Below are 24,156 nucleotides of genomic sequence, written 5' to 3' on the forward strand. Positions count from 1 at the left end.
AAGACAATTATTTGAGTCCCATTGAGGAAAATCTGGATCACTCTCATCAGGTTGCTTTTTATTACCAGTGACATAACCCTGCAGTCCTCTAGCCTTGATAAACAACAAACAAGACCTTGACCAAGCAAGATAGTTGGTTCCATCAAGTTTTATGGGACTAATTTGCAAGGAAGGATTATCAGAGTTAGGAGTCGAGACCCTTTTACCTTCTGCCATAGTAAAGATTTATGAACCCTGAAAGAATATGAGGTACCCAAGGTTGTACACACAAGAGAGCCCAATTGATTCACCAAAAAGACCGGGTAACAGCACGGGAAGGCCAGAAGATGGTCGGAATCGTCGCCGGAGTGATCGGAGCGGCGAAGCAGTGACAGACGGTGGGTCACGCACCGGGAAGCGCCGGGTCACGCGCCGGGAAGAGGTGGCGCGTGAGACTCACGCGCAAGCTTTTCCGGCGTCGGAGCAGGTCGATCGGCCGGCGGCAGTCCGGCGGTTCTTCTGGTGCCGGCGGTGAGAGAGTGAAGGGCTCCTAAATGGGTTAGTACCAAAAAAGTAAATCTAGGGTTTTGAAACCCTAAAGAGGAAAAATTGAATTTGAACCCAAAAAATCAGGAAAAAGGCTCTGATACCATGAAGATTTTTGGGAAAATTTTGAGTATTCTTGTATTTCACTCTTGATTTGTACAATATGTCTACATGGCTATTTATACACAAAGAATCATATCTAAACAGGAAGTAAATAATCAAATAATAATTACAGAGATAATTAAGGATCCTAATCAAATCAAATCAAATCCCTAGAATCAATTAGGATTAGCAAATAAGTCAACATTAATAAAATAAGATTAATGACTAACGATTAATATGCAATAAAATACTATAACCTACTAATTTTTCTCATGTTGGAGATATTAAAATTTAATCTAACTTAACTTATTATAATGTCGTTTTAAATAGGTATATTAATCCAAAACCAAATATAGTTAAATAAGGTTAATGTAATATAATTTTTTTAATTTCATACCAAACCTACATTTTAAAAAAATAAATTCTATTAATTTTTTATTTTTTGGTATAAGTCCACTTTGTATACATTGTTTAATGTGATTCTTAATGCATTCTCCAAAAGTAAAAATGATTCTAAAAGGTTAATTGTAAAAAAAAATCCTCTTAACATAATTTTTTACCCACCTACTAATTATAGTAATAGGCTTTTTAGCTTGCGTAGCGTTTATAGCACACTGTAATTATATGATTAATGTGTTCTTATTAGGATACTAATATTTTGAATGGTTTCGTAGTGAAATGTGTTGCTTCAATCATGAAAGATCTTGTTCAAATCGTTTCTTTTTTGAGGGAAAAAAAAAAAATATCGTTTGGCTTGATGCGATTCCAGCAGCTTTTATATGGTTTCTCATACACTTAGACAACAAATAAATAGATTTTGGTCGGTTAGTATTACCGTTTCATTTGATTACACGCCCACGTTTCAAGAATAGAAAGGATGCCAGCTGACCCAAATGTCTGCAGGGTTTTCAACAACAGAGTAACTCGTGAAGAGGAGCCTGAGAAGATTTGTACATCACGAGCATTTGGTCCAAAGGCAGCAGAATCCCACTAAGCCCCATAAGCAGGTTCAGACTTCAGATGGCACAGAGGGAACCAATTATCTTCCAACCTACTCTATAGGAAATGCGAAGTTGTTGAAGGAAGCATTGATGCGGCAACTCATGGCTTCATGCAGAAGAAGCATAAGGGGATTGATGCAAACGGAAGATGTTAACCTTGTTTGACATGAATGATTTTATAAAGAAAAAAATTTAAATAAATTCTTATGATTTTATCACCATACATAATATATAATAAAAATTTTTTAAATTAAAAATTTTTTATTTTTTTATTTTAAATAAGAATTTTATAAGAAAAAAATTTAATTGAATTAAATTCTTATAAAATTCTTGACTCAAAACCAATGTAAAAAAATATACATAGCAAGAAGTATTCATATTTTCAGCTACAATTACTAATAAAAATTTCAGGGTTTATTTTATTGATATGAGAATAGTCTTAAAAAAAATTACTTTCTAACAGAGCTGGTGTTTGTCCTTGCAGTGAGACCCTACTGTCACTACTTTCCATATAGTTTGGCTATGCTCCGGGAGCATACCTGGAAAAATCCTTCATTTAGGATATCCGGAGCATACCTGGAAAAATCCTTCATTTAGGATATTGGGCCTATGGATTTAAATGATGGCCAGTATAACTTGCACATCATTTCTAAATTCAATGTAATTTTTTCCCCCTGAACAACAGAACTAGCAAAAGCCAACTTCTGGGTTAGCTTCATTGGAGAAGGTATTACTACAATGAATAATTGGAGCATGATGTCATTTTGGGCACAGGTAATTTATTCCAATCCTATAATGCTTAGAGTTGTGTCGGCACAATTATTCATCGTCCTTGATGAACTATAATCAGTTTCTGGTGGTAAAGGGCATCTGCTAATGCAAAGGACCAAGTACCAGTAATAATTGAGATAGCACAGTATCTCTGGCTCATGTAATAGCACAATATCCAATGCCAATAAGAAGCTCAACTCAGAAAATCCTACAACTGGTTGCATTCCCCGGAGTGATGCTTAAAAATTAAGGACCGAAATTGGTTCAATCATGCAACTTCATCAATTCAATCTGTTGGCACTAATGGTCATCTGCAAAATTTCTGTTGGGTGAACTTTGTGAGGATTTAGACAGATTAATCATGGAAATTGCACTACATAATCAGACCATCTTTCAGGTGTTCCGATGAAGAATCTACTGAAGGGGGGGGGGGGGGGAACGGAAGGAAGTTCTTCATTGGAAAACTTGAAGATGTGTTCAGATTTCATGTAAACAATAACAAGAACTAAAGAAATAAAGAACATATCAAAATTGATTGTTATCTGCAGGAGGAATATCAGCCTGCTGATTGAATCTCCTTGAAGATACACGATTAAATAAATTTCTAAGACTGTTCTTACTTTCCTTTCGCCTCTTGAGGACCCGAATTTGATCATCCAACCCAAAGAATGGTTCATCTAGCACTAGCCCTCTCTCCAGCATTTTGGTCATGGTCACAATCTCATAGGAATCCAGCAGTGATTGCTTGAAATCCCAGTTTCCAGTTGCAACCCTCTTGGTCAAAGACTTGTTCACTGCTTCAAGCTTGAATCGAGAGGGCTTGGGTAGGAAATTTTGGCGGTGGGCATCATGTTCATTAGTAGGCCTAGATTTACAAGAGCGAGAATGCCATGCTTGAGCTACAGCCTTGAGGATTTGAAGGTGGTTAATGTCTTCATGGTCTGAGTTATTCTTCATATTTCATGGTTGTCCTCTCTAAGGAAGGAGAGCCTCACATTGTAGGCGGAAGCAAGAAAGAAAAGAGAAGGTGGTGGTGCGTCTGCGTCATATCTTTTGTCGATGAGTTTTATTCACTGGGAGCTGCAGAGAAATGATGACCGCTCGGTTAAGCTGGTGGCAGGATAATGTTGGATTTGTTTGTTTCTCTAATCCCGAGTTTTATTTTGTGGACCTTCTTTTGTTCCTTGTCTTCTGCATTATTTGACCACCTTCTAATAAGGGCACTCCCATGATCCAACACTTCATGACGCTTCATAGAGTTAAAACGAAGGTCTTGTTCAGTTCTGGTGACCAACTAAGAAATTTTAAGATTTGAAAAACTGCTAAATTTTATCTGTTTAATTAGTTTTTTTTTAAAAAAAATTTTTTAGAAAGTTTTAACTATTTTTTCCTTTTGTATGTAAGAAAAGTAAGTTATTTTTCTCTAATTTAATTAAATTATTTCATAAAAAATTCACTATTTAAGAAATAACCTGTTTAAATCAAACAAATTTTAAAAGTTGATTTTCAAGGAATTTTCTAGTAATTAAAATTTGAATGATGTTGGTTTATTTTTAATCAATTTTGTTTAAATTATTAATGACATAAATCACTTACTAGATAAAATGTATCTGCAAGTAAAGAATTACATATAAATTTTGAAAACATAAATTACTTTCAAGAAAATATTAAAATCCTTTTTGGATTAGAAATGAAGTTGATTTTAGTTGAGTTTCATTACATGAATTTTTTTGGATGTTATATGAATTTAATTTAATTTCAGATTTCAAAATTTTCTTATATTCTTAAAATTTAACTGATTTATAAATGCTTGATGCTTTCAAGTTTTAAAGAAAATAAGGATTGTCATTATTAATTTTTTTTTTTTTTTAATCTCATGTAATATGAGACAAAATCTACCTTGGGGCAAAACTGTAAATAACTAAATATATCAGAGCTGTCTTCCTGATCATTTTCCCGCCGGAATTTCAAAAAACAAAATCTCCTCTTTGTGGTCCTTCTTTAGGGTTTTCCAATATTCACGTTTCCCTTCCTCTGTCTTCCCTGTGTATGAATCCAACATCAACATCGCCAGAAAATGACTACTCCCATGGAGATCACTACGCAAAATCCCACAGAGACCCACTTCTCCGAGCAAAACGGCGTTGCACAAGCACAGCTACCTGACTCTTCTTCCATTCTCGGCCAGGACAAATTTCTCGTTTCTGGTGTGTATTGAGCCCTTTATGCCGGTTTGTTAATTCTCATATTGCTTTATTGTTTAACTATTATTTTCTTTATTTTATTTTTCAGTTGAAGTTTGCTTAAAACCCTCGAGCACAGCTCGAGTTGAAGATGTCCGCTGCGCCGTTGAAAGGTGCGCCATGAGTACTTCTTTTTATAAATTTGATGTAAGAATGTTCACTTATTACCATGCTGAAGTTGTTGAGGTGAAACTATAACATTAAGTGCTTATTGTTCCGTGATCAATTTATTTTGCTGTCTTTTATGATTTTCAGAATTTCAATGCTCTTTCTTTACCTTTTTGGTTTAACATAATCAGAATGCTTGAAAAGAGGAGTTTAAGCTATGTTGATGGACCGATTCCAGTGCCTGCCGATGATCCCTTTCTTGCACAAAACGTACAAAGAATATGTATTTGTGACACGGGTATTCATATGCTTTCTCTTACCTTTGTGGTTATTGGGTAAGAAAGGAAAACATAAAATGAAAAAAATCTTTCTATTTTTCTAAAACTTTGCACAAATGAAGTAAAAGAAAATGATGTTATGTGTTGATAGTCACGGAAAGAGATTAACGGTTCACTTCTTTGCTTTGTAGATGAATGGGCAAAGAAACATGAGATTCTTTTGTTTTGGCAGGTCAAACCAGTTGTACATGTCTTTCAGGTAATATGCTTTATATATATCCTTTATTAGTTTTTAAATGTTGACGTTGTATGAGGTGGTAATGGTAAATCATGAGTAGGCGATCAGTATTTGCCATTCTTTGTGTAGTAACATAGAGAGTTTGCTGTGCGCTCAATGTATTTGTTCTATTTGTTGATTATGTTGTTTGTCAGCTTAGTGAGGAAGGACCATGTGAGGAATTAAGTGGGGATGGTCAACTTTCTACCTTCAATGAATGGATTCTTCCTGCAAAGGAATTTGATGGCATGTGGGAAAGGTTTGGCTTGCAACTTCTCTTTTTCTTGGTTGTCCACTTAAATTAATGAACTTACCAATGACACAGTAATTTATTTTTGCAGCCTAATTTATGAGTCTGGTCTCAAGAAAAGGTTGTTGCGTTATGCAGCGAGTGCACTACTCTTCACAGAGAAGGGTGTTAACCCTTTCCTTGTGTCATGGAACAGGTATGGAACATTTGGTTCATTTTATCAGTTTCTGCAATTCAGTTTTGCCAAAATTTGAAAGCACAACACCCCAATATATATTGCATTACAGTTAAAGAAAAGCTTCCGAAAGCGACTTTCAAACTCTGAAAGGGTTACCAGATAATATAAAAGCTTATGATTGTGGATAATATTTGCTTCATAATATATATCATTAACAAACATCTATGCTATTATTATTTGGATGTTTCCTCTTGCAAATGAACTATTTGACTTATAGTTGGAGAAGAATTCTTGAACTCTTGGTTTTTAATGTATCATTTCTCCTCCCTGCACTGGGCAGATCTCTGATACAAGAACTTCTGGGATGTGATAAAAACTCAATGTATGGCAACCCTAAGTAACATATCTCATATGGAGTTTCTAAAGCAGATTTGAAAGCTGCAAATGTAGAAATGATTGTGCTGCACTGCAGCTTCCATTTAAAAGTTGCAGTCTAAGATCAGGACTTATATCATTTGTTCATTATGTTTTGCAGAATTGTTCTTTTATATGGGCCACCAGGGACTGGGAAAACGTCTTTATGTAAAGCATTGGCTCAAAAGCTGTCAATACGTTTTAACTCCAGGTTACTTGATGTCTTATTTGATGAATGTTCACGCTCTTCCCAAAACAATAAAAAAAATTACCGTATAACATTTTAAAAGGATCTTATTTTATTTTTCTTGTTTATTCTTCCCATTTAAACAGATATCCTCAGTGCCAATTGGTGGAAGTTAATGCACACTCTCTATTTAGCAAATGGTTCTCTGAAAGTGGCAAGTTGGTATGTATTCATGCTACATAGCGGGAAAACACTTATGGCTTCTATAACTAGCTTATTCTATTCCTTCAAATTTTTTGTGGCACTTTTTTTAAATTGTAATTTGTTTTAACGAATATTTGATCATTATCAATTCTTAGACTCTGACATGATTTCTCATTGCTGGTGCAAAAATTAATGTCTTGTTTGTATTTTTACATTTTTCTACTTTTTCATGAAAATAAGTTGCTTATTATATTAGTGTAAGTGAAAAATGACTGTTTGGACTTGTTTATATTTTTTCCTTTTCCAATTAGATGATTGGTATTTTGATATTGTTTGGAATTTAAATATTGTTTTTTTAAACAACTAAAAGCCTTGCTGCATTATCTCATGTCATGTTCTGCAGCAAATAATAAATAAATTACTTCAATATTGTCTTGTTTCTCATGTGGTAGTTCAACTTATTTCAAGTTATCAGTCACTGATCCTTAATTATGCATCTACATTTTTCGAGTCTCTATTTTTTTATAAAACTCTTGAAGAAAAAAAAATGTTAAATGGTTACTGCATCAGGTTGCAAAGCTTTTCCAGAAAATTCAAGAAATGGTTGAAGAAGAAAACAATCTGGTATTTGTTTTAATTGGTGAGTTTTAACTATGCTAATATTATTTTTGTTTGATTTTATTTATTTGTTGCTCATCTTTCTTCCTTCTAGCATGTAATATCTTAGACTCGTTGATGCTGCAGATGAAGTTGAAAGCCTTGCTGCTGCAAGAAAAGCTGCTTTGTCTGGTTCTGAACCTTCTGATTCTATTCGAGTATTGCCACTTTTCCCTCCTCCCAAACTAATTTCTAATGTCTAATATGTGAACGTTCCAAGTGACGCTACTTTTTTCAAGGTGCAGGTAGCTGCTCATTTTTTTTGATACCTTGTGCATTTTGAAATGTGTGACAGGTTGTCAATGCACTACTAACTCAGTTGGACAAATTGAAATGCTCGCCAAATGTGATTATCCTGACTACCTCTAATATAACTGCTGCTATAGGTAAGCCTATGAATTTTTCAGTTCCAGACAATTTTCTTCCTAGTTTTTGGGTTCAACTAACTTGAACTTGTTTCTTTCATTTCCGCTCCTATACTTCACTTGCATTGGGCTGCTAATAGTTTTCTGGATATATATCCTGATATTAGATTTTCCCCTTTCTTTTCTTTGGATGCCTCCCAGAGTTCATTGACTGGGTATGTACACAAGAGAGTTGAGCATATGTCCTTCCAATGAAGTCAATTTAATCCCCACGTTTCTATTGCTTGTGAATATTGTCGGCAGTGCTCCTTAACACTTAATCATTTTCATGAACTTGATAGTTGGTTTTCAAGTTTCAATTGAAATATAGTCCAGGAGAAGACAATGGACTTTGAAAACCGCTAACCACAAGCATTTCTGTGGAAGTTAAACATTGAGCTCTTCATTCTCAACTCTTATTTAGGAAAAGGGAAAACAAAGAAAACTATTTGGCCATTATATAAATTTTCTTCTGAAAATTTTCAAATATTCCCTTATGATAGTTTCTGCTTTTTATAGCTTGATCATCATTAATACAGTGCATACGTTGCCTATGTACCAGTTGACTCTCACATATTTACAAAATCATTGAGTTGCAGATATTGCATTTGTGGATCGAGCTGATATCAAAGCTTATGTTGGTCCTCCAACTCTTGAAGCTCGTTATGAAATTCTAAGGTCTTGCTTGCAGGAACTCATACGAACTGGAATCATATCAAATTTCCAGGTGTGAATACACCTGTCTCACTTTCTGCTTAAAACTAGGTTTCTGAACTTCCATAATCTTCTCACTCCATCTTGAGAAATACTTGCATAAATCTAATCCACCACGTGGTTTGTCCATTTAAGGCCCTTCAACAACAATTTTTAAAGTAATAATTAGTGTTTCGACTCTAGTGTCTAGTCGAGAAAGTGGATCATGAGACTTTGTCCTTCTAATGTTTAATTAACAGTTATTAGAACAACAACTACTAAAACAGCTAGTGTTGTTGAATAGAGGCTAAATCATGTCACATGAAAAGTACCCAGTTATCACTTAGAAGAAATAACACTGTCACATAAAATTGCTCTTGCTTTTAACTGGCCAAAGCCAGTTGTCAAATTATGGCTCCAGCTTAGTAGGGGCCTGGAAGGATAATTTGAACAGTCCTATCCAGCTATCCTCGAGCACTTTTGTGTGGAGTTGACACTTAAGATGTAACCTGCTTTCTCACTGCTAACCTACTGCCTTCCGTCTTTTTTGTCATTACTTATGAAATTTTTTCTGTAGGACTTTGACAACCTCGTACTTCCAAATTATTCAACCTTGAAAGAGAAATTGAATGCAGCTGATATTCAAGAAGGTCAGGCGCCAGTGGACTTATATAAACAATTGCTTGAAGCTGCACAGGCATGCGAGGTGAGTTAAAAAAAAAATCCCAAAAACCCCTAAACCCACCCCCCCCCCCAAAAAAAAAAAAAAAAATCCCAAAGCTGCACAGCAATTGCCTGAGATTTAATAAAATGACATACTATGAAACCATGTTTCTTCTCCTCTTCAGGGACTAAGTGGAAGATCATTAAGAAAACTCCCATTTTTGGCACATGCAGCTCTTTCAAACCCATGTGGCTGTCACGCAAATAAGTTCTTGTCAGCAATGATAGACACAGCAACGAGGGAGCGTTCTGAGCTGCTCGATTGATTTTTTATCCCATGTAAATTGTAAGAGATGTTCAATGCTAACCCATCCAGAAAGAAGCCTATTTTTCTACGCTACGCGGTGTCTCAAAAATCAAAATCATAAGCAAGCGTAGGAGGTTTTTAGCCCTTTCTTATGTAAGGATGAGCATCCCGTACACTGCCAGCATTTTGTAGAATTTTTTTTATCTATATATAAAAAAGCCACAAATGGAAACGAAAAACAAATGGCATGTGATGATGTGATATAGTTGAATGTCCGAAGCAATAACTTATTTCTTTCAATCTTTTCAGAGCATTTTACATTGATTCTCAGTGAAAGTTGTACAAGATAATGACTGCAAGTGACAGAACAACAATTTTCAGTTTTCAGTTTCTTTCCTGAAATTTAGACAGGCCAATATACAAAAACTTTGGCATTACCCAATAACAAGAATTCTTACGAATGAAAATGAACAGATTCCCTCAATAATTTGATCAACTCTCCGTTGAATGAATTTGAAGCACTGATACCTCCTATGCTTACGACACAGCCCTAAACTGCTTGCAATACCTTGGAAGTTATGATAAAGCAATGGAAAAATAAGATCAAGCGGTAGTTTATACACTTTTTGCAGAACCAAATAGTTCAGAAATTTTAGGATGTTTACGAATGTGATGAGGACACTTGTATAGCAGATCTTTGGCCTCAGAATGTCTACCTTCTTTGAAGAATGATTGGAAGACATGAAGGTAAGCTGAAGTTGATGGATATTCCTTTACACTCAATGCCTTGAAGAAATCTGTGGCATCTTCCACAGTCCCAAACTTGGAGATATATAGAACATATGGCTCAGGATATGGAGGGTGGTTCTGTTGCTTCATTAAACGAAGAAGGTTCAGTGCTTCTTCAAGTTTCCTCTCTTCTAGAAGCTTTTCTATAAGAAGTTTGTATGTAGCTTGCCAAGGTCTTATATGAGCCTTGTTTACCATCTCTATCAGCAATGTGTATGCACCATCTATCCTCTTTTGACTAAGAAAAGCATTTATTAGCACATCCAACACATCAGCATCAACATCACAGTTTTTCTCCATCATCTTCGCAAAACACATCAATGCCTTGTCGATTTGAGAAGCAGAACAATGCCCTTGAATCAAAATGGTCCAGGTCTTAGTATCTGGAATACATCCATGTGCTTCCATTTCGTCCAGAACCTCACATGCCTCTTCCAATCTCCTTGCCTTACAGAGTCCAAAAACGAATTGACTGTATGTGATGTTGTCAGGCTCATATCCTGCATCTTTCATAGCCTTCATAATGTTTATTGCTTCATCAAACTTCCCTGCGCTTGTCAAGGACCTATGTATGCCATCATAAACAGCTTTAGAAAGTGAATTCCCTGTTGCCTCAAATTTCTTTGCAACTCTAGAAACCAAATCCAAATCTGGGTTTTCGCTTGATGAGATGCTCCGCAAAAGAATGCTGCAATCTTGAACTGAGGGCTTAAATGGGCCATCCATTACAAATTCATAAAGCTTCACTGCATCCTCCATCATCTTGCTTTTCTGAAACTGCCTAGAAATCTTTATGTAAGTGTCAATATCCATATAATGACCAGCATTCTTCATCTCCTCAAGAACACTCCAAAACTCCTCAATTGAGTCATGCCTACCAAGTACTCTCATAATGGCATTATATATAATAGTGTTGTAATCATAACCCTCACACTTACCAACCCAATGAAAAAACTGCAAAGCTTTCCGAGGATAATTCCTAAGCTCTTTCAATACCCTTATCACAAAATTATCTGTTAACACGATTCCCATCCCGCTCAATTCTTTCTCAACATCATTGCTCCAATCCTTCTCAGAAATAACAATAGCCACATTTTTCACTACAGTATCCATAGCATTTTCTTTAACCATTCTATCAAAAAAATGTTTAAAAGCCACCACATCGCTGTTCATCTTCTCCTTTTTAAAAATAGCGGAAATCGTTAAATAAGTTTCCTCATCGATATAAAACCCTTGTTCTTTCATTTTCCTTAATATAATCCAAAAGTTCTTCATAGAATCCTTATTAACCAATATTCTAAGCATCATGCTATACGAAGGCGAACTAGGTTTAAACCCGTTTCTCTCACACGCCCAATTAAAGAAACCCCACGCCTTATCAGGGTCTTTATCTAACTTCTTCAAAGCAAAAATAACAGTTTCATGGGTCAATATGGGGTTGGAGTTCTGTAACTCACTCTCCAACTCAGTGGACCAGTCATTGGCCAATAAGAGCTCTACAAGAGAGCTTGGTTTTGACGAGAAGTACACCTTTTGATCGCTATTGAAATAATAAAAAGAACGGGACTGCTCCATGAGAAAAGGAGAAAAGTGAGTCACCTGAGTTAAAAGCGACGGAGCTGTGTAAAGCCGGGTCGAGAGGAGGGAGTCGGAGAGTCTGAGAGATGCAAGGATTGCCCGTGCTGGAGTCATGGCTGCTTCCGATACTAAAGTTTGTTGCAGAGACGACGGAAATGTGAGGAGCGATTCTTCTGAGGGTTTAACGCTCTCTCAATAAACCCCGGATCGGAATTTCTTTGGTGGATCTTTCTTTTGGGTTGAAATCCAGTGTTGCTCTGAACACCAAACCCACAATTGCAACTATGGGCCTATTTACGGGTTTGCTTCCAATCCAAAAGAAAGGAAAAGGTGAGCAGAAGAAAAAAAATAAAACAAAAAGAAATAAAATAGAGGAAGAGAAGCTGGGCAAATTGGCAACTCAGTTGCTGAGTCAGCTTTTTAGAATAAATAATATAAAGACAAACAGCCCCACCAATCTTCTGGGCCCCGCCTTGTTTGTCTTTCACGCGAAGTTTCATCCGTTAGAAAAGGGCGAACTGGTCCCACCCACCTCCCTTTGCAAACGGGCGTGGCAGACAGGTCTGCATTTATCGTCTCACGTGTCATGCATTGTTTAGCAGCCATGGAAATGTGGGGCCAAAGGTCCAACAAGTAAAATGGCTTCAGTAGAGCTCACGCAACTTGACGCTTGTGGTCCTCCGCTACCAAAATAGCCCTTTGATTCAAAGAGATTGTATTCCTAATTTGTGCCCCTCTTCCAGGGAAATTGATATATTGAGCCAAATATAATTTCCTTTTAATAAATATTTATATTACATTCAGATTTTTTTATTGAAAAATAAATATATAATTACATATATCTATCAAGTTGTATTCGTTTTGGTTGGCAATTCCTTTTCTTTTCTTTTCTTTTTTAAAAAAGGAAATATTATTTCGTGGATTATTCAAATGAATGAGAAAATTGTGCAAGAGATTTACGTGGATAAATAATTGATGGTAAGCATAATAATCTAAAACTCACAATCATCAACCACTTCATAAATTGACTTCTAACCATAATAGCACCATCAATATATATCTCCTCATAAGGTATATAATAATTTTGTTATAACTATTAATTTAAAATCTATATAAATTTATTATATTTAATGCAGAAAGTAAATTTATTGCACATAATATGAGATGAAAATTAGAAAACTTATACAGTATTATCGATATATTATGTAATCAATTGTACCTGGTATAATAAACTAACGATTTTAGACAAATATAATATATAAGTGGATAAATAAAACTCTAAAAGAATAGAAATTAATTTGTATTTTAAAAAAAATCTATCTTCTATTAGTTTATTATATTATGTAAGTGTTCTTCATAGTCTAATAGTAATATTCTATAATTTTTCAAGCATTAGGGATGGAGGTAACTGCTAAAAAAAGCCCCACATGCCAGCAACATCCAGTACAAAAGCAGAGCAAGAAGACGCAATCGACCCAAAAAAAACAAAAAAAAAAAAAAAAACCTTACTATACATATAAAGAGCCTTCGGTGGGCAAGCAAATAAGAGTAGGGGAAAAAAAAAAGACCTAGCTTTAGGGGCACCATGCTTTCGCCTCATAAAATCCCTTAACTTCACTTTTCTATCTCTTTATTTGCTTTTCTTTTTCCCTGTGGAAATGTGCCGTCACTGTATATATTAAAAGAGAAACATGCATGCGGGAATATAAGATTAGTATGCGTGCATCACAATATTACACCTTCTTCTCATTCTCCGGATAAAGCTAGCTTTCTCTACTTCTTCTGCTATCTCCTTCTCCTTATTCTTCTTGCTCTTCTCAGACCATGAACATGGTGGCAGCTTTCAGCTTGTTTCCATTGCTCCAACCCAGGAAGAAGTTTAAGATTCTGCTTCATTTCTTGCGTGAGCTGAGTGGGCATTCGTTTAAGCTACTTGTCTTTTCAAGATGAGAATAATGACGTTTATGGAGGCATCCATACAAGGGGAATTAAGAGCTCCTGGTCCGATTGATTACTCTTTATTTGTTTATTTTTCGTCTGTTTTCAGCTGTCGTCATGTTCTCTTTTTAGGATTGTTTGTACCAATTTTAACTAGTAGGAGTGTTGTCTTAATAACTGCGAAATGGGATGAATAATTATTAGTAGGATTAATCGAACTAGTTATTGTAGCTTCTTCTTGCTGATATATAGTTGAGGTTGTCTTAATGCAGCTGTCAGAGATTGTGAGAATGTAATAAAAAGTCTGTGTGCAAAATGCTTGAAATGAGATCTAATAAATTTCTTGTTCTTGTATACTTTCAGTTGGTGTAATTTTTCTTCCAGATCTCGACTCGCTTATTTAAAACCGCTGCAATTTATAACAACGCTCTAAAATCAAGCATATGATCAGTCTCTTATCATCTAATTAAACAATACTTGGATAACAAATTGATAAACTTGATTAAAACCATAAAATCTGTTACTTATAAGATAATCTCCATTGCCTTGAGTTCAATATCATCATTATTCTTGCATTTACATCACCCCAACCAACTGATCACAACATGAACGCAGACTTAGAATTCAATCCCATCGCAAAATATAAGTAAGGCTAGTTTTATAGCAATTAAATGAGAGAATGGCGCATTGTGGTTTAGCTTTCAACAGAACTACTGAGGAAGCTAGGTGCTTCAAGAACATTAGCTGCACTTAGATAGACAAAATTCTCAGTCTTTGATCGCCCAATTGCATCCCCCATAATCAAGCTCCTATCCATCTGATTCGGTCTTTGTACATATCCCGGATCTTTTCGTGCTATGTTCTAGATACATGATGAGCTCTACTAAGAATCTCATTTAAAAACAATATCTAATTGGGCATCTGGGCATTTGCACATATAAAAATTATCAAATAATTAATCTATGAGTACTATTCTTAATTAATTTCTAGTTTTACTTCGTGGGATCCATTTTTTCACCTTGTCCTCTATTTTTTTTTTCGAGGAGAGGAGATGTAACCCTCAAATATAACCCTACCATGTTGGGATTCGTATTTTTCTTGCACTAGTTGATGACACAATTATGGCTAGGGCTGACTCTTGTTTCTTTCTTTAATTCTTTGCTCTACAGTCATCAGCAATAGCTTCCCCCACCTCAAACTCAAATTTGATGGAACCCGAAGTCTAGCCATCAGTTGCTGACATTTTAAACATGACAAGCTGTAATGACCATTCTTTTTCTTCCTACCTTTGCTTTTCTTTAATCATGAAAAGATTATCTAGGTTGACTATGGGTTTGGTTTGTGCCTACTGACCCTGGGCAGATTCTATCTATGTATTTGAGATCTGATCAGATGCCAAAAACATAATAACAGCTTTGTTGGTGGTCATCATTAATCTCTAATTCCTTTTCTAGTAACTTAATCATGGCTGATGGCTAAAGCTGCCGCCCGAGCACAGATTTCTAAGAAACTGGAAGAGATCATTTGTCTGTGGGCCTGAATCATGAGATATATCTATATCCACTCCTTGATAATTACGTAAATATGACAGAAAGTTCAATAGCTACTTGCTAATTGATATCCCAACATCATTTTTATCTTTTCTAATTATTGTGGACCCTGACTAAAGATAACATATAAACTTGCATTTTGTCATATAGCTAGCTAGAGGGGTCGGGAAGGTGATCGATTTTTGTTTATTTATTTATTTTGCCTCTCGTCTCTGAACCTGGACACTACATCTCTCGTTAATCTTGTTACTGCAGCTAAGAAGGGTTGTTCTTCTTTTGTACTGATCGTTTTCGTATATTGAAATAATTTGTAAGTATATCATTGGGTTATACATTATAGTCAACTGAGTGGTGGTGGAGATGATGATGATGGTTATTGGAGTGGGAGGACGCGAATGCCATTGAAACGACAAGTAATGCTTTTGTGTTACAGACATAGTACGCAACTGAACATTTGATACTGTTCAATGGGAATCTCTCCCGAAGGATATAGTGATAGCGGACCAACATGATAATTAATTTGTATTTGCCTTTGCAAGTGTCTACCTGCAGTTCTTAATTCTATATTTGCATCTTACATCCATTCTTTCTTTGCTTTCTACAATCCCTTAAATTCTACCGTTAAACTCACAAGTTTTATATTCTTGTCCGTTGAAATAATAAAAAAGATCATGACTAGGGTTTTGTAAGTCTGTTCTTATCAAGTTTAAATTTAGTGATAAAGTTAAATATATAATTTTCTTTTTAAAAAAAATCTAAATAAAATGAGATACTGCTGCAAGGTAGTTCATGTGAAAAACCAGATTATGAGCGTGGAAATCGTGGAACTTACTTTCAATTCTTTTGAGCCCTTTTGCCCTGCTCACCAGAACTTTACTGAATTTGGGTTCCCTTCTGGTGTGCTACTTAGATCAGAATAATAATAATAATAATAATAATAATAATAATAATAATAATAATAATAATAATAATAATTATTATTATTATTATTATTATTATTATTATTCTCAGAAAAAAGAAATTAATTTATTTTTTATTTTTTTAACGGAAAATTTATCAATTTTTCTGTCCTAAAGTCACGTTAACAAAAAATATATATATATATATAACTTTCATTCCTAAAACAAAAAATAGCAAGCATAAAAAAATAAAAACTAAAAAAAAATAAAAAAAAACCTCTCTCTGTAATACTAGAGAGACAATCCTTTTAAAGTTGAGCCCCTTTTCTTTTCTCTTTGAAAATCATGGAAGTTTTTCTGGTGGAATCATCTGAACTTTCTTGAATTTCATATTAATTTGAACTAGAAGTAATTTATCTTTTATAATGATTTTGGATACTACATCCTTTTAAGTTAGTTTTTGGGTGAATTAGACTTTAACTCAAATTTAACATCCTTCAAAGCAAGAAACCTAGTTATTCTTTTGTCAAGAGAAGACGGCTTCCACCTTGGCAGTCTCTCACTTTGTTTGAATATATTTGATTTGTTTTGGTAAATATGGTGCATGTATATAGTGAGGTTCCCTTTGGATTTACTAATTTCGTTTAAGTTGGCTTGATGGAGGAGATGGCGGACCAGTTTCTGTTAACGATGTGAGTGGCTGAACAAGGTTAGTTGAATAGGCATTAAAGCTCTATAAGAGGTTTAGAGGGTTTTGGTCTAACTTGTAAACGGGTCAAACTAGCTTATAAGCTCTAAAAGTTAAGTGACGTGTTTATTTATAGTAATGTAATAGATTTATAATAGCTTATAAACACCAAAAAAATAAGTTGATATTCAGTTTATTTATATGATTGGATTCACATGAAGTCTCATGTATATATTCTATGGGTTTATGTAGACTTGATTTAGATAAATAGTTTCTCTTATAAAAATAACTTGTTTTAATAAGTTTTGAGAATGAAAATAAAGAATTCCACATAGAATACAAGACCTTTTAAATGTTTATATCATGGAAAACGTTAATTTAAATATGAAAAGAATCCAAAATTGATAAATTATATTATAAATTAAAGACTTGGCACTTGGAAATGTTTTTGAAAAGCTGGCTCCAACAGCCACAAACAATTACTCTAAACTCTATATATACTTTCTTATTCTCCCTTAAATGGGACAATTAACTCCCCAAAGAAAGTGTTTTTCTTTCACGTCTCAAAGGCAGTTTATATATCCATTGTTCTAACAATTTTCAGGAGTTAATTGTGGAATCAAAAGCTATTTCTGTTATGAATCAAGAACTTGTAAAACTGGACCAATTTGCTGGAATAAATTTTGTTCGTTTCAAAGACGAGATGCTCTTTTTGCTTACTGTTCTGAAGATCTCGTATGTACTGTATCCTGATTTACATGCACCAATATCTTAAGATACTGATCAAGTCAAGGCATAATGTACTAAATGGGGAGAAGATGAATTGTTGTGTAGAGGACACATTCTTAACAATATGTCAAATAGGCTCTACAACTTGTTCACCTCTGAGTCATCTCCAAAAGAAATTTGGAAGGTATTGGAGTACAAGTACAACACTGAAAAACAAGGTGTGGATAAATTTCTTATAATGAAATATTTTAAGTTTTCGATGGTTGAGAATGTTTCTATCATGGATCAAGTTTATGAATTGTAAGTCCTTATATCTAAATTGAACCTTATATCTAAATTGAAAGATTTGAAGATAGTTGTTTCTGAAGCATTACAAGTAGGAGGAATAATATCAAAACTTTCTTCTAGTTGGAATGATTATAGGAAAAAACTATTGCATACAACAAGAGACTTTTCTCTGGAATAAATTCAGAAAAACTTACAAATAGAGGAAGAAACAAGAATTTGTGTTAAAAGTGTTGATACTGAATCTGCAACAAAGGTTAACTTTGTTGAAGGTAATCAGAATAACAATAAGAATAAGAAGAATAAGAAGAAATTTTCTGATGATGCAAGTCCTTCCAATTCTGGAAACTTCAAAAGTTCAAAAAAAGGAAAAACTTGTTACCATTATGGTAAGAAATGGCACTACAAACATGAGTGCAGGCTTCTGAAGAAACAAAAGAAAGACAATTCTATCCAAAATTCCAACAAAGCAAATATACTGAAGAATGAAGATTTTATTGCAATGATATCTAAGTTGCGCATTGGAATGGTTATAGAATCAGAACTTAATATGGCTTCCACCAAGAGTGCAAATAGTTGGTGGTTTGATTCTGGTGCCACTGTTCATGTCTCCAATAATAAATTTGTAATACCCGGCTCGAGTCCGGCATCGGAATTCCTGTAGTCCGGTGGAATCTCGGGTGTCGGAACCCTCGAGAAGGGTAAGGCATATGTTTTCCAAAGTCTTTTCACTTGTTTTTATGTTTTGAAGTGTTAAAAGACTTGAGTTTTGAAAGAAAAGCAACAAGGGAGAAATGCAAAGGTTCGGCCGCCGAAGGTAACTTTCGGCCGCCGAACATTGCATGGTTGCGGCTTCACGTTCGGCTGCCGAAGGTGGTCTGGCCAGCCACCTATAAAAGGGCCAAGGGTCGGTGGAAGGAGGTTATTTCTCCTCCACTTGCAGCCAGAGGTGAGTTTCAGCCTCTCCTACGTTGACTTTCATGTTTTCCATGATTTTCCTCAAATCTTTCAAGAGTTTTAAGAGTTTTGGTGACTTATGAAGGTTTTGAACAAAAGAACCAAGTTTTGAAGCTTGGATCTTTGGAAGAGCTTTTCTTCATATCTCCACGTTAGGATCCTTCATCCTCAAGTTCTTTAATAGGTAAGTGAAGATCCTGAGCTTCTTTGATGATTTTGAAAGGTTTTATGACGTTTGTATGGGTAGTATGCATGTTTAGGTTTAGGTGAGGTTTTGGATGATTTGTGGTGTTCAAACATGTTTTAGTGTTATGTGCTATGTTTGTTTGGGGTTTTAGGGTCGTTTTAGACCCCTTTGTGCATATATATGTGTATATGCTAGTTGGGAGTAGTTGATATGCATGTTTGTAGGTGTTTGGGCAAAGTTTGCATGAAACAGAGCAGGGTTCTGTCCTTCGGGCAAAACCAGGTTCGGCCGCCGAAGGAAGGTTCGGCCGCCGAACCCCTTGTGGAGGCAGTTCGGCTGCCAAAGGTTGCCCCCGAAAGCTAGGCTTTCGGTTTAGAAAGAGACTTTCGGTCGCCGAAAGAGGGAGTTCGGCCGCCGAAAGTGTGTGAGTTTCATCTCTGGACGAGACCTTCGGCCGCCGAAGGTGCCGCCGAACATGCAGGAGTTTCGTCTCTGGAGAGGGGTTTCGGCCGCCGAACCTGCCGCCGAAAGTGCCCTGTCCAGCTTTCTTTTGCATGTTTTATGTGTTGGTTTTAGGATCGTTTAGAGGGGGTTTGGGGAGTTTCTTAGAGCTGTTCTTGAGTGAGTTTGGTCCCTCATTTGAGTCCACCTGTGTAGGTACGGACCAGAGGAATCAGGGAAATCAGCAGTGAGTCCAGTGTCAGAACCTGCAGAGTCAGTTCAGAGATAACCAAAGGTGAGTGGAACTTAACTTAATGTTTTAATCTGAGAACTGAATATTTTATCATGCTTCATGCATCATGAATATGCTCTAGGGTGAGTGCATTAGTGTACACCAAGATGATGCATTGCATTTATCCTTGTACTTGGCATTGCTCCTTGTACATTGCTTATGTGAGACGGCACGGACTTCGTGAGGATTCATTAGCCCTCAGAGGAAAGACCTGGAACAGCCCTACGGGGACCAGGCACAACACAAAGACCTGGAACAGCCCTACGGGGACCAGGCACATGGTACTTAGGTACCCCAGATGAGATAGAGGGAGTTTTGATCCGTCCGGCCGAGGTGATGTGATTATGTGTTGCATTCCATGAGAGCATGTTTTATCACCTGTTATTTGACTATTCTACTCACTGGGCTATAGTAGCTCATCCCTCTCCCCTAACTCCAGTTGTGCAGGTTCAGAGGTCAGAGAGAACTCAGCAGGGTACAGGAAGAGTACAGAGTGTTGTAATAGCTAGTGGGGACATGTAAATGTAAAGAGATAGTGTATATGTACAGTGTATAGAATGGTGCTTGACTTATAAGACTTGTAATCCCTTTGTGGAGTCACATGATCAGTTTTTGTATGTTTCTTTACTGTTGTATATTTATGAGCAAAACCAGGCTTAACATTATGAGTTTGATCCGCCTAGAGCCATGAGGAGCTCTAGTAGGGATTGGTAGAGCACAGAGAGAGTGCATGCACAGGTTAAGCCTTGGAATGAAGAAAACTTTTATATTTTTACAGTACATGTATGATCATGTAGGGGATTTCACAGGTATACAGACAGGATAGCAGGCTTACTACGGGTCCCGGCAACCTTAAGTCGATCTGGATCCTAGTGCCGGTGGCAGTTCGGTTTTCGGGCTGTTACAAAATTACTATTCAAGGCTTATACAAATGCAAATAATGGACAAGAAGTTCTGATAGAAAATCACAATACTGCAAAGGTAATGGGCAAAGGAGATGTTGAGTTGGACTTCACTTCTAGAAAGAAATTGATGTTGCTTAATGTATTACATGTACCGAAAATGAGAAAACATCTTGTTTCTGCTAGTATATTAAGTGAGAAAGAATTTAATGCTATCTTTGAGTCTGATAAGATAATTTTGTCCAAGAATGAATTGTTTGTGGGCAAGGAATATGTCTGTGATGGAATGTTCAAACTATCTACTATAAATAATATGACTGAATCTTCTATTTATATTGTTGAGTTACCTTTATCGTTATGGCGTGATAGATTAACACATTTTATTTTTAGATCTTTGAAATATATGTCTAAACATGAATTAATTTCTTATATACAAGATGATAAAAGGGTATGTGAAGTTTGTATTCAAGCAAAAGGATAAAAAAAAAACTTTTTCAAAAGTTGAAAAAAATACAGAAATCTTAGAATTTGTACATTCTGACATTTGTGAGTTAAATGGCATATTAACCAGAGGAGGAAATCGATATTTTATCACATTTATATATGATACATCTAGATATACTCATGTGTATTTAATGGAAAATAAAGATCAAACTTTTCAAATGTTTAAGAATTATAAATCTAAAGTTGAAAATGAAAAGGGAAAGAAAATTAAAATTTTAAGAAGTGATAGAGGTGGTGAGTATTTTCCTTTAGAATTTTCTAACTTTTGTGAAGAAAATAGAATTATTCATCAAACTAATGCTTTATATACACCTCAACAAAATAGTTTAGCAGAAAGGAAGAATCAAACTTTAGTTGATATGCTTAATGTTATGTTAGTAAATTTTAAATTGCCAAAAAATCTGTGGGGTGAGACTTTGCTTCCAGCTTGTCGTGTTCACAATAGAATTTCTTTAAAAAAATATAAAATTTCTCCATATGAGAAATTAAAAAATAGAAAATCAAACCTAAATTATCTTAGAGTTTGGGGTTGCTTAACATATTATAAAGTTCCTGATTCAAAGAAAATGAAATTGGATCCTAGAGCCTTAGAAGGAGTTTTTATTGGATATACAGAAAATTTTAAAACTTACACAATATTGGATTTAGGTTCTAATGTGATTATAGAATCAAGAGATATCGAATTTATTGAAAATAAATTCCACAATGATTCAGATTTCAATCAAGAATTTATAAATAACAGTAATTCTATTAGTGAACCAAGAACTGATTTGGAACCAAATTCAAACACCACTCAAAATAATAATCCTCCTCCTCATGAAGTTAGGAGAAGTCAACGTGCTAGAATTTGTAAAGAACGTTCAGATTTTATGTCTTCAGTCTATTGTTTTTCTAGTTAAAGACAATAGAACTGATATTCTTAATAAAATTTCTATTTTATTAAATATAGAGGATAATCCTAAAACATTTCAAGAAACAATACAGTCTGCTGTGCAGCCTTTCCTCGGGTTTGTAGAGTTGGGTTTCCCATTTACCCACAACGGAGGAACCGCCCCCACCAGGCAGGTGGTCATAAGTCATAACGCACTCTTCACACAACAAATTCACTTTGAAGTTGACTTATTCACTCAGCCAATCATTGGAATAAGGGATGCTTCTTTTTAGAAGGAGGCTATTAATGATGAAATGGATTCACTAATGTACAATAATACTTGGCTTCTAGCAGATTTACCACCTAGTTCTAAACCAATTAGCTGTAAATGAGTTTTTAGAAGAAAATATAATACAGATGGTTCAATCCAAATTTTCAAAGCAAGATTGATAGCAAAAGGTTTTAAACAAAATGAATGAATAGATTATTTTGATACCTATGCACCAGTAACTAAAATCACATCCATTAGAATTCTTTTGACTTTAACATCGATATATAACTTATATGTTCATCAAATGAATGTTAAAACTGCATTCTTAAATGGTGAATTGGATGAGGAAGACTATATGGAACAACCTGAAGATTTTGTTCTACCAGAAAATGAAAATAAAGTTTGCAAATTAGTTAAAACTTTATATGGATTAAAACAAGCACCTAAACATGGCATAAAAAATTTGATTCTGTAATTTTAAAATATGATTTTCAGCATAATAATGTAGATAAATATATTTATTCTAAATTTACAGATGATTTTAGAGTTATTATATGTGTTTATGTAGATGATATATTAATTATTGAAACTAACATATTAGGTGTGATTGATACAAAGAAGAATCTTGCATCACAGTTTAAGATAAAAGATCTAAATGAGATAGATACAATCTTAAGTATCAAAGTGGAGAAACACAATGAGGGTTTTGCTCTTCGTCAATCTCATTACATTGAGAAAGTACTAAATAAGTTCAAATACTTGAATATACAAGAAGCAAATACTCCATATGATGTATCATGCAAAGTAACTATAAATACTGGTAGAACAGTAGCTCAACTTGAATATGCAAGTGCTATATGTAGTTTAATGTATGTTATGCATTATACTAAATCTGATATTGCTTTTATAGTGTGTAAATTGTTAAGATATACTAGTAATCCTAGTATAGAACATTGGAAAGCAATAGTAAGAGCACTTTGTTACTTAAAAGAAAACTATGAGCTACAAATTGTTTTATAATAAGTTTCATGTTGTCTTAGAATGTTATACTGATGCTAGTTGAATGACTAGTGTTAATGGGAATAAATCTACCTCGGGATGAGTTTTTACTCTAGGTGGTGGTGTTGTTTATTGGGCATAAACGAAACAGATATGTATAACACATTTTACTATGAAATCTGAGTTTATAGCTCTTGGTACAACAAGTAAGGAAGCAAAATGGCTGAGAAATTTATTATTGGATATAAAGTTGTAGTCACAACCGATACTAGCTATTTCCTTACACTGTAATAGTCAAACAACCATGTCTAGAGCGTAGAGTAAAGTATATAATGATAAATTTAGACATATAAACTTGAAACATGAATATATAAGGCAATTAATTGCTGATAGAATAATAACAATTATTTATGTTAAGTCCTGTAATAACTTGGCAAATCCATTTCCTGAAGGACTCTCAAGATATTTAATAAAAAACATATTTGCAGGTTTAGGATTAAGACTTGTTAGCTAGACTTACTAATAATGAGAACTCAACTTTCTTTAGCAAATCATTGAAGCAAAGTTTAAAGGGTAATAACAAATCATTAGTAAGGGAACTAAATGTAAAATTTGTGATCATTAAATGATATATAAAGTTAATACTAACTTATAAAGGAGGAGGAGTAATGACACTCTTAATGAAAATATCTTATTTAAATAAGGGCTTCACCTATATGAATATGAGAAATGGTGTCGCTTTAATAGTTTTAACTGTAAATATTCATGAATTCAGGAGGTAGCACAAGGCCATATTAGTACTAGTTTATCTAGTGAAACTTCTAAATTGGAGAAAATAATTTTCACTTGTATGGTATTTCCGGTTCTACAATACGCATTTAAGTTTAAATTTATAAATCACCTATGATTCTTAAAATTTTAATATATTTATACTAATAAAAGGTTTAAGTCGAAAGATACATTTTATATGAGTGAAAATATTACCTAAACTTGTTTTAAACAAGCTAAATGGGG

At 34.7% G+C, this 24,156-nt stretch overlaps 3 protein-coding genes across 5 annotated transcripts; 1 reads left to right on the forward strand and 2 right to left on the reverse strand.

The window, feature by feature from the left end:
• Positions 1-2,726: 2,726 nt before the first annotated feature.
• Positions 2,727-3,528, reverse strand: LOC110617101. The gene has a single exon (XM_021759710.2). It carries the CDS (start codon positions 3,354-3,356, stop codon positions 2,925-2,927), a length of 432 nt encoding a protein of 143 aa, XP_021615402.1. The 5' UTR covers positions 3,357-3,528; the 3' UTR covers positions 2,727-2,924.
• Positions 3,529-4,292: 764 nt separating this feature from the next.
• On the forward strand, positions 4,293-9,562 carry LOC110618091 (pachytene checkpoint protein 2 homolog). Of its 3 annotated transcripts, none has more exons than XM_021761131.2 (14): positions 4,293-4,606; positions 4,692-4,755; positions 4,942-5,048; positions 5,220-5,287; positions 5,461-5,564; positions 5,647-5,751; positions 6,269-6,358; positions 6,481-6,556; positions 7,109-7,178; positions 7,283-7,353; positions 7,491-7,581; positions 8,199-8,326; positions 8,870-8,998; positions 9,190-9,562. In XM_021761131.2, the coding sequence occupies exons 1-14, from the start codon at positions 4,477-4,479 to the stop codon at positions 9,238-9,240; spliced, it is 1,284 nt and encodes a 427-aa protein (XP_021616823.1). In that variant the 5' UTR covers positions 4,293-4,476; the 3' UTR covers positions 9,241-9,562. The 3 variants fall into 3 exon arrangements, with proteins under 3 accessions (XP_021616823.1, XP_021616822.1, XP_021616824.1); XM_021761130.2 differs by having other exon boundaries at positions 4,299-4,606; positions 9,141-9,562; XM_021761132.2 differs by lacking the exons at positions 4,293-4,606; positions 4,692-4,755 and having other exon boundaries at positions 4,982-5,048; positions 5,466-5,564; positions 9,141-9,562.
• On the reverse strand, positions 9,535-12,383 carry LOC110618090 (pentatricopeptide repeat-containing protein At3g48250, chloroplastic). Its single transcript, XM_021761129.2, has one exon. It carries the CDS (start codon positions 11,741-11,743, stop codon positions 9,878-9,880), a length of 1,866 nt encoding a protein of 621 aa, XP_021616821.1. The 5' UTR covers positions 11,744-12,383; the 3' UTR covers positions 9,535-9,877.
• Between the last annotated feature and the right edge of the window lie 11,773 nt (positions 12,384-24,156).

This window comes from Manihot esculenta, chromosome 6, assembly GCF_001659605.2.
Source record: "Manihot esculenta cultivar AM560-2 chromosome 6, M.esculenta_v8, whole genome shotgun sequence".
NCBI lineage: Eukaryota > Viridiplantae > Streptophyta > Magnoliopsida > Malpighiales > Euphorbiaceae > Manihot > Manihot esculenta.